The sequence below is a fragment of the Eumetopias jubatus genome, unplaced genomic scaffold (genome assembly GCF_037043125.1).
Source record: "Eumetopias jubatus isolate StellerSeaLion01/CBP00866 unplaced genomic scaffold, mEumJub1_p1.0 scaffold_14, whole genome shotgun sequence".
Lineage (NCBI taxonomy): Eukaryota > Metazoa > Chordata > Mammalia > Carnivora > Otariidae > Eumetopias > Eumetopias jubatus.
The window spans coordinates 27959959-27974545 of record NW_028274820.1 but is presented as its reverse complement, the minus strand read 5'-3'; the positions used below and the strand labels follow the sequence as shown (position 1 = coordinate 27974545).

Genomic DNA, 14587 nt, shown 5'->3' with positions numbered 1-14587 from the left:
TCAAGTAAAGATAATGACTAATAGAATAATGATGGCACTAAAAAAATCTTGATAAATATACGAGGGCAATTGGAAGCATCTGTATCCTTAATCTGGAATTAAGCCTTGCACATGTGATAGGTATACGGTACCATTTCTTACATTTGAACGAAACTTAAAATCAGTTCAAGTGCCTATTATTACAGATTCTTTATGTCCTTGGCTCATTTGCAGATGAACAAGTTTTGAGAAAAACATTTTGATACCTACTTCAGTAACGTCTTACCTGAAAAGGAATTTTCAGATATATAAACTGCAAACTTTAAGACCCATCACCGTAATAAGACTATTTCAGAGCTTGACTTGTCCCCCAAGTACCTAAAAGTATAATTAACAATCACCATATCAAAGCCTGATACTTAGTAGTTGTTATCAAATAAAACTAAGAAAAGAATTAGCCTTGAAAACAAACAAAACTTTATTAAAAATAATTAGATATCAGTTGTTGCTTAATGTGAATTAAAGAGTGAAGGAAACTGAAGAGATAGCTAGAGTAGATTGGCAATTAATGAAGTGTATCTGAATCATAAATAAACATGATTATTTGTTCAGTAGAATATTACTGTAAAATTCATGAATGTTTAAAGAAAAGTACAACGTTCCTCCTTTTCTGTGATGTTTTGTATATAACTATAAATATTCATGAATAGTATTAGTTCAGGTTATCTATGTGAATATAAATTTTTATATAACGGGCCACTTAATGTTCATTGGATCATGCTTTTGAATATAAATTCACTAGTATCTCAGGCACATCATGGTTCTGACCCAGCTCATGAATATTCACACACACAACTGATCTTTCTGCAAGTAATCACATCCATAAAGATGGAAATCTTATTAGTTCTCAGTAATGAGAAATGCATTAGGATGCCGATCCCAGGACAATTTCACAATACCCTTGTTTTCATTTTTTTTGTACATGATAAAACTTTATAAACACATATGCCGCGCATCTTTCTTGTTAGAAACTCTTCTTTTTCCTTTACAAAATATTGGGCTCAATTTAACCGTGACTGCATTTGCTTTCTTGATTTGCTGTGGTCACAGAAAAGAATAGAAATTAAGAAGTATCTCCGGTCCTTATCCCACACTCATTTCCACTGCTTAGGCTTGACCATAGATTCTCAAGTGCACAGTGGTCCAATCTCCTGATCTGCTGGGGGCACGGTACATATTTTCCATATAAAGGGGGACAAAAAGCTGTGAGATGATGTATGTCATCTTTTTGTGTAAAGGGAAAATAATATTCTAAGCTAAGTAAATGTTTACTGCATTAAAAATAAGGTGCTCTGATCATGGAGGCCCATAATTATAAATTATATGCTAAATCCCACATTGTGATTGCTTCTCTTTAATTCTAATGGATGGCATGTGTTTTTAATACCTATCTATCCAAGTTCAATCAGTAGTTATAAGTAAGAATCAAAATCGATGGCCTGGCCTTATTAACATCATTCTCTAATATTTAATTGAACTAACCAGAGAAAAAGAACTATTGCTTGCAAAGGTAATAGTAAAGCATCAGCTACTTCTGATTTCTAACACTGGTATTGTCAAGCCTCTGAATGAATTTTCTCTTTGTCAAGATGTATAAATTTGTTGTTGTTGTGTAAACAGTTAATAGATGATGTTAGATGACAAACATCTTTTTTTTTTTTTTCCAATTCCAGTAGGGACCAAATTATGTTAGTGTGTTACAGAGATTCATCAGTAGTGAGGGAAGTGTGGCCATTAAACTGTGTCCTCAGGTGTTCTGTAGGTTTCTTTGGAGCTGCTTCAAGGGGAAGTATGCCCCCCCCCCCCGCCCCTTCTCAACCATGAGAGCTGCTATGGCCTGTTTTACGTATCACAGTGGTTCTCAACAGGGAGCAGTTTTATTTGTATTCTGACAATGTCAGAAACATGTTGCTTATCACAGCGTGGGGGTGGGGTGTGTGGTACTGTCATCTAATGGGTAGAGGCCATAAATGCCGCTAAACATTCTACAAAACACAGAATAGCTCCAACAACAAAGAATTACCCAGCCCAGAATGTCAGTATGGCTTCCATCATATAATCATTTGTTTGGAAAAATAATTCCATGTCTAAACTTGTTGACAAACCACTGGATTAGAGTACTTTTAGAGCTAAAGTGATGGAAAGGTTTAACATAATTTTGCAAATAAATGAAGACTGATTCAATAAGTAATTATAAATTTGAATTTTTCTTTTTTTTTTATCAGCAACAATTGTGTTAAATGAACTCAACTGGACAAGTGCCTTAGACGAAGTTTTCAAAAAAAATCGAGAGGAAGATCCTTCATTGTTGTGGCAGGTGTTTGGCAGTGCCACAGGCCTTGCCCGATATTATCCAGGTAAGTGCTCAGTGACTTAGTAGGTATCAAATAAAATGGTAAGTACCAGACTTAATTTTCTTGATATTTCTTTTTTTTTTTTTAAGATTTTATTTATTTGAGAGAGAGAGAATGACAGATAGAAAGCACGAGAGGGAAGAGGGTCAGAGGGAGAAGCAGACTCCCCGCCGAGCAGGGACCCCGATGCGGGACTCGATCTCGGGACTCCAGGATCATGACCTGAGCCGAAGGCAGTCGCTTAACCAACTGAGCCACCCAGGCGCCCTCTTGATATTTCTTAATACCAAGCTAATATCCGTTAGCTTCTCCCATCTTGTGAGAAAAAGATAGCACACTACTTTTAGAAGGAAAGCGTTTTAGAACGCTTTCCTTACATGGCTCTGCATCTACACAAATCACTTTAACCCTCGAGACCTCAGGAGCAGTGGGAGCTGTTGGCTCCTGGAATCAGGCCAGGCTACAGTGATGCCACGAGCAGGTGTCTGTGTACCTCGGACAGGAGGTTATCATGAATCATGAATCCTAAAACAGTTCTGAGGTGAGGGTCCATCTGCTCAGATGGACAACATGTTGAATCACATTGGAGAATGGAATAGAATTTTTAGAAGCTAATTAAAATATTTCTCCAGATTTCAAGTTTGTGTTTTTTATATGAAAAGTTTTGATGCTTTGCTTTAATCAGTGAGTGGGGATTTGTTAAAATGAGTATGACGGGAAATGAAATGAAATTTCAGAGAAAATAGAGCTTCTGTAAGTGTCAGGTTGGATTAATTTTGAGGGTATATTAGTGATGGTACATATTCAGTGAAGATCAATATATTTTACACATTAAAATGAATAAACCCTTTTGTAAATCCTTTATTCTATAAAGGAGGGTAAGGAGAAATAAATCAATAACAAAAAAGAAAAGTTTATGACTCGTATAGATCCCGAGAACCTGTTGAAAAGACTTTAAGTGAAATGTCTGCTGATATTTTTAAATTCACCTTTTAGAATGGGCTGGCAAGCACAAATGCTTTTGCTTGAGTGTTATGGGATACATGTTAGGTAATTTGACTTTAAACAATTGTAATATACAGAACAGTTCTTCTTGAGACTTAAGTTTTCTAAATATCTTTAACAAATAGAATTATTCACAATAAAAAGTCACACCAGTGAAAATGGGGTGAAATAGACATTAGCTAATATCTAGCTTTGTATGGCAATAATAAAAAAAGTACGTAGGCATCATCAGACTGAATAGCACTAAGATTAGGTAGACATTCTGCATGGATGCAAATGCCAGATGGTAAGATTAGTGACAGTTCTTTTGTAGAAACCCAGTGGGCTAGTCAAGGCCTACTTCATTTTTCATTGTTGAAAAAAATCATGAGTTAATAAAATAATGTTAGTATCTATGTAATATTACCATATAGGTTGTAGTAGAATTTTCTACTTAAATATGGTTCAGTGTAATACAGCCCTTCTAAATATTCTTATTTACTAATATGTTAAATATCATGTATCAAGAGACTGAAAATTTTAGTATATAAGATCATATTAAAAAAAAGCAACACTACTCATGAACATAATAAACGTGATAAAATAAACCTTGGGCATCTGGATGGCTCAGTCAGTTAAGCGTCTGCCTTCGACTCAGGTCATGATCCCAGGGTCCTGGGACTGAGCCCCACGTGAGGCTCCCTGCTCAGTGGGGAGTCTGCTTCTCCTTCTGCCCCTCCCCACTGCTCGTGCTCTCTCTCTCTCTTTCTGTCAAATAAATAAATAAAATCTTTAAAGAAAATAAACCTTAAAGTTATATCAGGTCTTACAAAACATTTCTAAGTGTCATTTTGAAACATAGTAATTAGACACCTGATGACCTATTCAGTAATACACAGGTATTTGAATGCATTTATCAATAACTTAGAGTATTATATAGCTGTAAAATCTTTTAAAATGTATTGCCTCATTACAAATTCCATTTCTGAAAAATTGATGGAAAGGTGGAAAAAGATGAGAGGAAAATTAGTGTAATAATGAAAAACCAAGAGCCCAGTACCAAAGGAAATTGATGATGCTGAGAAAAAAGAAGAGAGACAAGGATTCTAAGAGAAATAGGAAAGGGAACAGAGGGAAGATTGCATAAGAAAGGAGAGAGAGGGGCGCCTGGGTGGCTCAGTTGGTTGGGAGGCTGCCTTCGGCTCAGGTCATGATCCTGGAGTCCCGGGATCGAGTCCCGCATCGGGCTCCCTGCTCAGCGGGGAGTCTGCTTCTCCCTCTGATCCTCTTCCCTCTCATGCTCTCTATCTCTCATTCTCTCTCTCTCAAATAAATAAAATCTTTAAAAAAAAAAAAAGAGAGAGAGAACATGGGGTCAAGAAGAGGAAGGAAAGAGCAATTGAGTTATGAGCATTTTTTTAAAGATGGCTCTTTTTACAAATAGCAGCTAACTTTTAGCCTTCCTAATTATCTTCTATATTTCATTTTAAATGCTAATCAAGGACAATGGCTTTGATTATTTTTCTTAACCCTCTTCATATATTTTTAAATGTGTTGATATTTGTCCACTTGATCTTGGAAAAAATTTTTGAATGTTTAATTTAGCTGAATCCTTACGAGTCCCCCCTAATATCAGCCATGGAAGCAACCCTCGGCCTCTCGCAGTGGTTAGTTTTTGAGCAAAGGTATGCCAGACAAGTTGGTTCACTAAACGACTGACGGCTTTAAATCCTTTACCTGTTAGAGGAGGTCATTTAACATAGCTGTCTTGACTGCTATGAAATACACTTGACATAATTGAACTTTGGTGATTCCTTCCTAAGTTCTTTTCATTTCCTTTTGTTTCTGACTACCTTTTGGCATATGGAAGCCATACATGATGGGTACAACTTGATGAGTTTGGAGATAAGTATACATACACCCCTGATACCATCACTACAATCAGTACTATAAACCTATCCATCATCTCTAGAAGTTTCTTCCCACCATCTTATTTATTATTCTATTTTTTGTGATAAGAGGGTTAGCAGTATTTTTATATAATATAGTATTTAATCTTTATAGTATATAATATATCTTTATATTTTTATAATATCATATACTTATTTAATGTATATATTTAATATATATTTTATTTATATTTTTATAATATTTAATATTTATAGTATATAATACAGTATTTTTTACTATAGGTATTATGTTAAACAGAAGATCTCTAGGGTTTATTCCTCTTGCATAACTGAAACTTTGTATCCTCTCACTAATACCTCCCCATTTCCCACTTGCCACAACCCTGGGCAACCACCATTCTACTCTACTTTTATGACTTTACTCTTTAAGTTTCCTCATGGAAGTGGCATCATGTAGTATTTGTCTTTTTGTGTTTGGCTTATTTATTTGGTTAAAGGCTAGAATGATTTTTTTTAATATATGTTAACAATATAATGGAACCAAGTCTCTATCATAAGACATGAAGACAATATTATAATTAAGAACTAAGACACCATATATCTGTCGATGCTGACGTGTTTTTAAAACATCCAACCCTTTTTTCAAGTTTAAAGGCTTTTTAAATGAAGTGATTTTTAAAATTTACTCAGGAAATCATACGTTTTTTCTCTGATCTTACCATTTTGTTACAGGCCAGGATAAGGTAGAGTGGCTCATCCCTAATAATTGTCTGTTAAAGTAAAGGTCAAAAATAGCCTTTACTATTGTTAATTATCTTACTATAATGGAAATAGAATATATGTTACTTTGACGTAATTGGAGTTTTATATAACAAGATTTGTACCTCAGGCTTAGATGTCCCTATTAGCTGTGAGAAACTGGTTGGATTTTCTAAATTTTCTCAGCCTTGATCATCAAATCTGGAAAAAAAATATGAACACCAACTCTTCAGTTTATTCCCTGAAGGTTATTATCAATAAGATAATAAACTGTAAAGTACTTTGGAAATAGAAAACAGTAGGCATTTTTACAAAAGTGAATATCAACTAGAATAATTTTTTTCTAAATTCACTTTTCTCTTCATGTGAGAAAATGAAGAACATAATTGAGATTTCAGTCAGTTGACAAGGAAACTGAAATAGCCATCTGTTTATGACCCCTTCCACATTTCTAAGCAATAATATCTACCAGTTAACACTACATGGTAGAGGGGGTCCAGAGATGAAGATTTTAGCCTCTGACCTTGGTTAGAGCACTTCTCAATAGGGTTTCCAGGTAAAATAAAAGTTGCTCAGTTAAGTTTGAATTTCACACAAATAACAAATAATTTTTTAATACAGGTATGCAATATTTGGGAAATACACTAAAAACATCTGATCTTTATCAAAATTCAAATTTAACTGGGTGTCCTCTATTTCTTTTAGCTAAATCTGTCAACCATATCTGTCATGTTCTGAGTTTCTACATTTGTAATGTAGGAAAATCAGCTTCCACGTTATGTCATGGAATTCTCGTGGAGATCAAACAGAATCTATTATATACATTAATCCAAGTGTAGAAATTTTATATTTAAAAAAATTCTGTCAACTGTCTTTTAAAAAAAAAATTTTTGCCACAGGGGTGTCTGGGTGGCTCAGTCGGTTAAGCGTCTGCCTTCGGTTCAGGTCATGATCCCAGGGTCGTGGGATTGAGTCCTGCATCAGGTTCCCTGCTCAGCGGGGAGTCAGCTTCTCCCTCTCCCTCTGCTTGTGTGCACTCTTTGTCTCTCAAATAAAATCTTTTTTAAAAAAATATTTGCCACAATTACTGAAAATAAAGTGTTTTTGCAAAAACTAGGATCTTCTGACTCACAATAGAGTCTAAGAAATGTTGTTCCATGTTGAGATGCAATTTAGAGCAGGGCTACTTGGAATGAGTGGATTAAGCAAGTATATTCTACCCAATAACCAGGGTATAAATGTCACTTCCGTCATTTGATGTGGTGGCAACCTTTGGAAAATACTCACAGACTTCAGCAAATAATAGGAAGACAATAATGTTTAGATCGTAGAATTGTAAAAAGAAGAAAATGACAGTTCTTAGCCAATTGCCTGCATATAGGAGAAAGTCAGTGATGGTTAGCCACTTTCGTTAGATTCATTTATTGGATTATTTAAATGATGTGGAGAAACTACTGACTCCAAGTACAGAAATTTCTCGAGCTGACATCCTATAAAGGCACCTCTGCAGAGCTGGTTCTGAAAAGCAGTTTGGCTAGTAATCAGTGGGGACTTGAACTCTTGACATCCCTCCTTGGACAGAACCTCGATAAATTGCCTGTTTTCTGATTTGGTTGATGTGTAGGGAAATGAACTGTAAGAAGGATTCTGCCTGTCCTTTTTTCTTCTCTCCCTTCTCCTCTTTTGGCTCCTGCACCCCCTCCCTTCCTCCTCTTTCAATTTCCAGCCTAGAAGGTGGATAGGCTGTGTGATAACGGAAGGGATGTTAAATTTGAGGGTGAAGACGAGTTCTTGATGCATGTGAAAACTGTCGTCAGCAGAATTACTGGCTTTGGCTCAGTCACGTTACGTCTGTGAGCCCATTTCTTCAGCACTAATTTGGGATGATGGAAGATGATTTCCAGCGCAGACACTAACATTATCTACTGAAGTGTTCAGGCTTCGCTTTTGTGACGTCCACAGTCCTTGTATCATGGGACAAGAAGTCCTAGAGCTAGCTAGCTTCATGGCATAGCTGAAGCCGGGAGCCCATGTCTAGTGACATCTTCACTGAATATGTGCTGACTGGAAAATCAGTTTAATTTATGAGTGCTTTCCTTTAAAGCTCTTTATTGATTTGGATAAATGAACTTTAAAGCTATTAAACTGCTTTCAAGAGCTGTCAACTTTGTGAATTTTTACCTATCATTAAAACAGAGATACAAATTATTCATTTACCTGTTAGTATCTCCTGAAATTGTTTTAATTCCTGTTGTACTTGGGATTGTAATTAGGAATTAGTGGCTCACTGAAATGCCAATGGAGGCAGTACTTACTCTTTTCTTAGATAATTAGTTGTATTTGCAGAAAAAGCCAAAAATCTACTTCATTTTCATATGACATTTTCTTAATGTCTTATTAAGCACTTGTTCTCTCTCTGCCTTCCTTCATTTGTTCATTTCAAAACCATGGGGTTATGATAAAGTGACCTATTACTTGTTGAGTGACTGTTAACTATACCTCTGGGCGACAATTCTCTGTCGTTTATATCTGCTAAAATTTTTAAAATGCAGAAGAACCTGTGTACAAAGTATATGAAGTGACATATTCTTTCCATATGGATGGTCAATTGTTCTTGAGTTGTTTAGTACTTTTTGAAAAATAGCTCAAAAATGTTTTAAACATCAAATAGCAGATGACACAGGTTAGTCCAAAGAATACTTTTTTTTTTCTTTTTGGTTATTTATGAAGGCAGCATTCGTGATAGATTCCTAGCCAGTTTGAAGAAAATGGTATAGTGTTGGAGCCTCGATATTAATGGTATGTATAGAAGTACTGTTTGCAGTGTTCAGTTATCTTTTTAAGAACCCATCTTTTTTTATTTTGATATTTGTGAATAGATGCAAGGTTTAACTATAAATGTATTATATTTGCAGATTGCTGTATAAACAAACTTGAAATGGAAGTGATTCCACTATCACTATTTTAATGCTAATAATGCTTAAAATCCAGTGTACCAGTTAAGAATACTACCAATTACAAAAACAATTTGATTTCAACACTAGGAAGTTTGTTTCTCACTGAAGTCTGAGTATCAGTCAGTTGTATGGACTGGAGCTGATCGGGATGCTTCACGAAGAGGGGGTCCATGGTCCTGTTTGATTTCTGTCATCTGAGTGTGACCTCTGCCTCAAACCCACCTCTGTTACATGTGCTCTTTCTTAATGGACAAAGGACAAACAGTATTCTCCCTCTTGTTGAGGGTTCTTGTTCGAAGTCACATAAAACCTTTCCTCTTGTGGGACGTTGGCCAGAATTTAGTGGCCTCATGGGCCCAGTTACCTTCAAGGTGGTCACGTATGCAGGTGAAAAGCAGAAGCTGTACAAAGTAAGAAGGGGAGGAGAGATACTCGGGGACGGAAAAGACCTCTGATGTGGTTACTCTGTGCACGTGTGTGTTTTGTTTTTTATTTTTTTAAGTTTTTTTTTTTTTTTAAGGATTTTATTTATTTGAGAGAGAGACAGAAAGAGAAAGAGAACAAGTGCATAGAGGCAGAAGGAGAAGCAGATTTGCCGCTGAGCAGGGAGCCCAACTCAGGGCTCGATCCCAGGCCCCTGAGACCATGACCTGAGCCAAAGGCAGACGCTTAACTGACTGAGCCACCAGGTGCCCTCACGTGTGTGTTTTAAAAGACCAAATTGTTTCCGATCTGCCTGAAATTTTAATCTCATTAGGGAGTCAACATTTGTACATCTTGAAATTTAGATTATAATACAGATAATTAAATGATTAAATGTCAGATAAATTAGATCAGCTATAACAATAGATTTGCTGTAGGACTTTTGGAAAAGACAAAGTGATTAGAGACCAGAGTCAATGGGCTTGGTTTATGAACTCTGGATTAAAAAATCAAGTTGAAGGAAAAAGGGCAAAGCCCAATTAGAAGGAAGAAAAGCACAAAGTGAGAAACAGGGAGATGAGTAATTACGGTGAGAGGCTAGTAAGCCTAGTTAATCTAAGAGTTACAAAAGAAGAGTGCTGTCAGATCAAAAGTTTCATTAATGGCAAATTCTGTGGCTCCGAATGTCAGAATTGTCTGGGATTTAATGTTAGGAAAATACCATCGACATTTTGAGCAGCGGAATACTACAGTTGAAATAGTGTTTATTCTGGTTGGAAGGAGAAACACTGAGAGAACCTTGACCAGAAGATGCACTATTGTAATGATCAGATGTGGGATGTGAACAAGGGACCAAAGAGGAATTTATTTAAAATTTTTTTTTAAAGATTTTACTTATTTGGGAGAGAGAAAATGAGTGGTGGGGAGGGGCAGAGGGAGAGAGAGAGAAGCAGACTCCCTGCTGATCCCAGGACCCTGGATTCATGACCTGAGCCAAAGGCAGACACTGAAGTGACTGAGCCACCCAGGCGCCCCCCAAGTAGGAATTTAAAAAGGAGAATCTTTGGGTAGAAAAAACGAGGATATTAGAGACGTTACCAAAAAAATAAATATTGATACACTTATATATTGCAAAATGATTACCAGTGTAGTGTTGGATAACACCTTCCTATCACCTCACATAATTGCCATTTCTTTTTTGTGGTGAGAAATTTAAGATGCAGTTTCTTAGTGACTTTCAAGTAGATGATATATTATTAAGTATACCAACCATGCTCTCTCCTCAGACCTTATTCATCTTTTGACTGGAAGTTTGTACCCTTTGGCCAATATCACCGTATCCCCCCCTCTCCCCCCCGCCACTCCCCAGGAACCATCATTCTACTTTCTGCTACTCAATGTCTCTGTGAGTTCAGCTTCCTTAGATTCCACATGTAAGAGAGGTCATATAGTATTTATCTTTCTCTGACTTTTTTCACTTAGCATAATGCCCTCATATAAGTGTATCAAATTAACACATTGTTATATCTGAATTATATTTCAATAAAAAAGATAAAATAAATGAATTTAGTGACAGACATAAAGTGTAAGTTAAGATAACTATAATATTTAATTTGGGTATGAGAATGTTGGTACTGTATGCTGAAATAAAATACCAGAAGTATTTTTATTTGGGGAGTAAATTGGTAAGTTTGATTTAGACCAGTAATTATACACACACACGCCACACACATGCACAAAATATTATCTTGAAATTCTCATTTGATCCTGATTTATAGAGATGATTCAGTAGCCTTAAATTTGTTGGCTTTTGTATAGCCTCATCTCTTACCTGAAGCTGTCTTATTTTTCACACATAAGGGTTGTAATAGTTACTCACTTTGCAATCAACTATGGATCTAGTCACGCTTCAATTAAGTGATTTATTGCTGACAAGAAAGAGTAGTTAAATAAGATGCTAATATGAACCTGGAAGTTGATTGTAATTGGATGGTGGATAACACTATATAAAATATGTGAATAAGCATTGCTAAAAAGCTTCAGGTCTTTTTAACTTCTGAAGGATCTCTCTCATTCTGTTCCTTTTTCTTTTATACACTTAAATTTTTATACTGTTTGCCATCCATTTTTATATACATAGAAACATCTTTGCTATGTAATTTTTATGTTCACTATATTCTGTTAAGGAAAATTAACATCTTTGTCAAAAATTTAGATACCCTTCTAAGCACTTCTGTTAGGTACACCAAATAAAAAAATAAGAAACATATTATTATCAGCATTGTCTAAGATGTATTGACTTACAAAAACAGGCAACTTGTTATTGTAGAATCACAGTTTTTTTTTTTATGAATATATCAATATTACCTCATTGGATTTGTTTGCTTACAAAATGGGAAACCTTTTCTCTGTCAGAGTTCACATTTTTCTCTAGGTAACACATACCTGAATTTATTCTCCAGTAAATCCTCACCTTTATAGAACTTGTATTTACAAGCTTATTTCTGAGCCACAGCTAATAACTACTTAGTGGCCATCTAAATGATTAAGTCTTTGTGCACTGTTTACTTTATTGAATATTCCACTTAACTGCACAATGTGTTTGTGACCGGCTGCTGCTGACGGACAGATAACCCTCCCTTTTATTTTTTTTAAGATTTTATTTGACAGAGGGAACACAAGCAGGGGGAGTGGGAGAGGGAGAAGCAGACTTCCTGCCGAGCAGGGAGCCCGACGTGGGGCTCGATCCTGGGACCCTGGGATCATGACCTGAGCTGAAGGCAGATGCTTAACCGACTGAGCCACCCAGGTGTCCCACAGATAACCTTTTATGTTCAATGAAACTGTTTTCCGTAGCTTACCTGGCATCAGTAGAATTACCAGCAAATCACTTTGTAATAAGTGCTTTTATTTTTAGAACTACAGTGATTTATTCTTGGCTATGATACATTGTATTTGTATGTGAGTTAGTGCTGCTTGTCGATAAGTCATAGAAATGTTCTGGACATATTACAATGGTGATATCAAAGGCACTCTCAAGCCAAACCAGTGATAGCATCTGAACATCAAGCCTCATGGCTCAGTAACTAAATTAAAATCCTAAAACAATTGCATTGAGTCAATGTAGTCATATATGGTTGCAAGGGGGAAAAATGGTAAGAACAAGCAAACGTCCTGTTGCTGAGGAAACGAAGATATTCTAAGAATTCAAATACTGGTAAGAGTGAATTTTGCTCTAGAGGAGCTCACAGGTGAGAGAAAAAATTATGAACATGTTAGATTAAAATGAAGTGCCAAGAGATAGCTAATAAATATATTAACAAGTTATCTGAAACACAGTTGATGTTAACAGTTCTCAAGTGAAATTATACGATCTGGAATTATCCACTTAATGACATCTGGCTCCCTGACTGCGGGCTTCAGATCATCCAAAGACCCTAACGCAATGTCCATCTCCAGTTTTATTTACTGTAAGTTTCAGCCTTGATCACGTACTCGTACATTGCCCTTTTCTCTCCTTTTATTTTATTTTCTGCAACCTACCTTTTTTTTTTTTTTTTTTTCCCATCTCCACATTTTAATGCGAGAGCTCCATCTCTGGTCATAGGCGTCTTAGCAGTCATTTAAAATAGAATACAAGCACCAACTTTCCCGTGAAAAATTTCCCCAAAGGCAGCCTTTCTTTACTTTTTCTCAGAAATTTTTGTCTGCATTGTAATAGCTATAAAATTTTCTCTTCCTTCCAAATTTATTTTGTATACGTTCTTTCTAGAAAGCATTGCAGTGTAAGCAACTGCTCGTAGAGATCGCTATGTGCGTGTGTGTGGGTACTCCCCATATCACCTAACACAATGCCTTGTGTATAGTGAATAATATTTGTTAAATTAAGCTGGATAAACAGACTGACATAACAGGTACTAGAATTGAAAACAAGTATCCGAGTAGAACTTAAGAGAATGTTGCTAAATAATGTGAAACAAGGGCAAAACAGATGGAAACTGCCAAGAAACCTAGTGTTCCAATTATCTAGGTTCCTGCCTGTACACCTTTCCCATCCTTACCCCCCTTAATCTATGCCAGTGTTCTTCCTGGGGTTTCTGGAGTGACCTTATGGAGTCCTTTAGATTCCCAGGAAATTTTATTGACTCTCTGACAGCATCCTGCATCATTGGCGATGGAGTAGGAATGTGCTTGTAGGCAGTGAAAATCTAAGCACATCTTATGATAACCTATTTGAAAAATCTCTCTATAATCAGATCCAATGACCCAATGATACCGTTTTCTAATATTCACATATGGATTACTTATTATGTACCAACTTAGTTCTAAGTGTTGTGTGTGTAAATCATTGAATCTTTAACCCTTGGAAGTGGGCAATAGGAATCATTACTCTTGTTTTACTGAAAAAGGTTAAGTAATTCATCCAGTGAAAAATCTGGGTGGACTGACTCCAAACTCATTTCTGAAGTTCTACACTAGGCTGTTTCCAGTCGGACAAGAACATTTTAAACAAGAGACAGGAAGACAGACTCTTCCTATGAGCATTGACTCAAGTGGGATGACTGCCTTCTAGTCTCACCTTCCGCAGCTCATTGGTGGCTCTGTACCAGCAAGCTTCCGTCATTCGGCGTTTGAAAACTTGATCTGGGAATGAAAATTGTTTGGGAACCAGTTGCTTTTTAGACACATGTGTCCCCCCCCCAAATTCAGTATTGAGTGAAAGATATATTACTAGATTCTAGCAGTATAAATACCTAAGTAATAAGCGGTTTCCTCAGGGCCAAAATAACACTGCCCTAAGAAGACAGAGGAGTGTAAGAAATAGTGAAGCAGATTTCAAACACTCTGTGAAGCGTTCACTTCCTTTACGTTCAAGTTTGTGTAATGGGGTAGAGTTCTGACCCTCTAGCAAGATTATTGGTTCAGTTACTTAAACAATGGCTAACATGACAGAGACTGTATATGTTTTTCTCAGATAAAACTCTTACCTAATAGATTAGTTGTAGAGCAACTGTGGTCCCATCTATCTGCCGTTCCTTCAGCTGTTGTCCTCATCCGTATGACCAAAACTGGACCGACACTACCACATTTATGGTTAGGGTGAAAAAGAAGGGGAAACTTAGTGGAAGGCAAACAGCATGAACAGAAAGTTGTACATATG

At 36.3% G+C, this 14587-nt stretch overlaps 1 protein-coding gene across 7 annotated transcripts in view; it reads left to right on the top strand.

Moving 5' to 3' along the window:
• Positions 1-14587, top strand: part of CACNA2D1 (calcium voltage-gated channel auxiliary subunit alpha2delta 1) — a 474147-nt gene that overhangs the window by 344461 nt on the left and 115099 nt on the right. For all 7 annotated transcript variants that reach the window (XM_028118805.2, XM_028118819.2, XM_028118796.2 and 4 more), the window contains exon 7: positions 2265-2396. In XM_028118805.2, coding sequence (XP_027974606.2) covers positions 2265-2396 — 132 coding nt within the window. The remainder of the gene's footprint in view (positions 1-2264; positions 2397-14587) is intronic.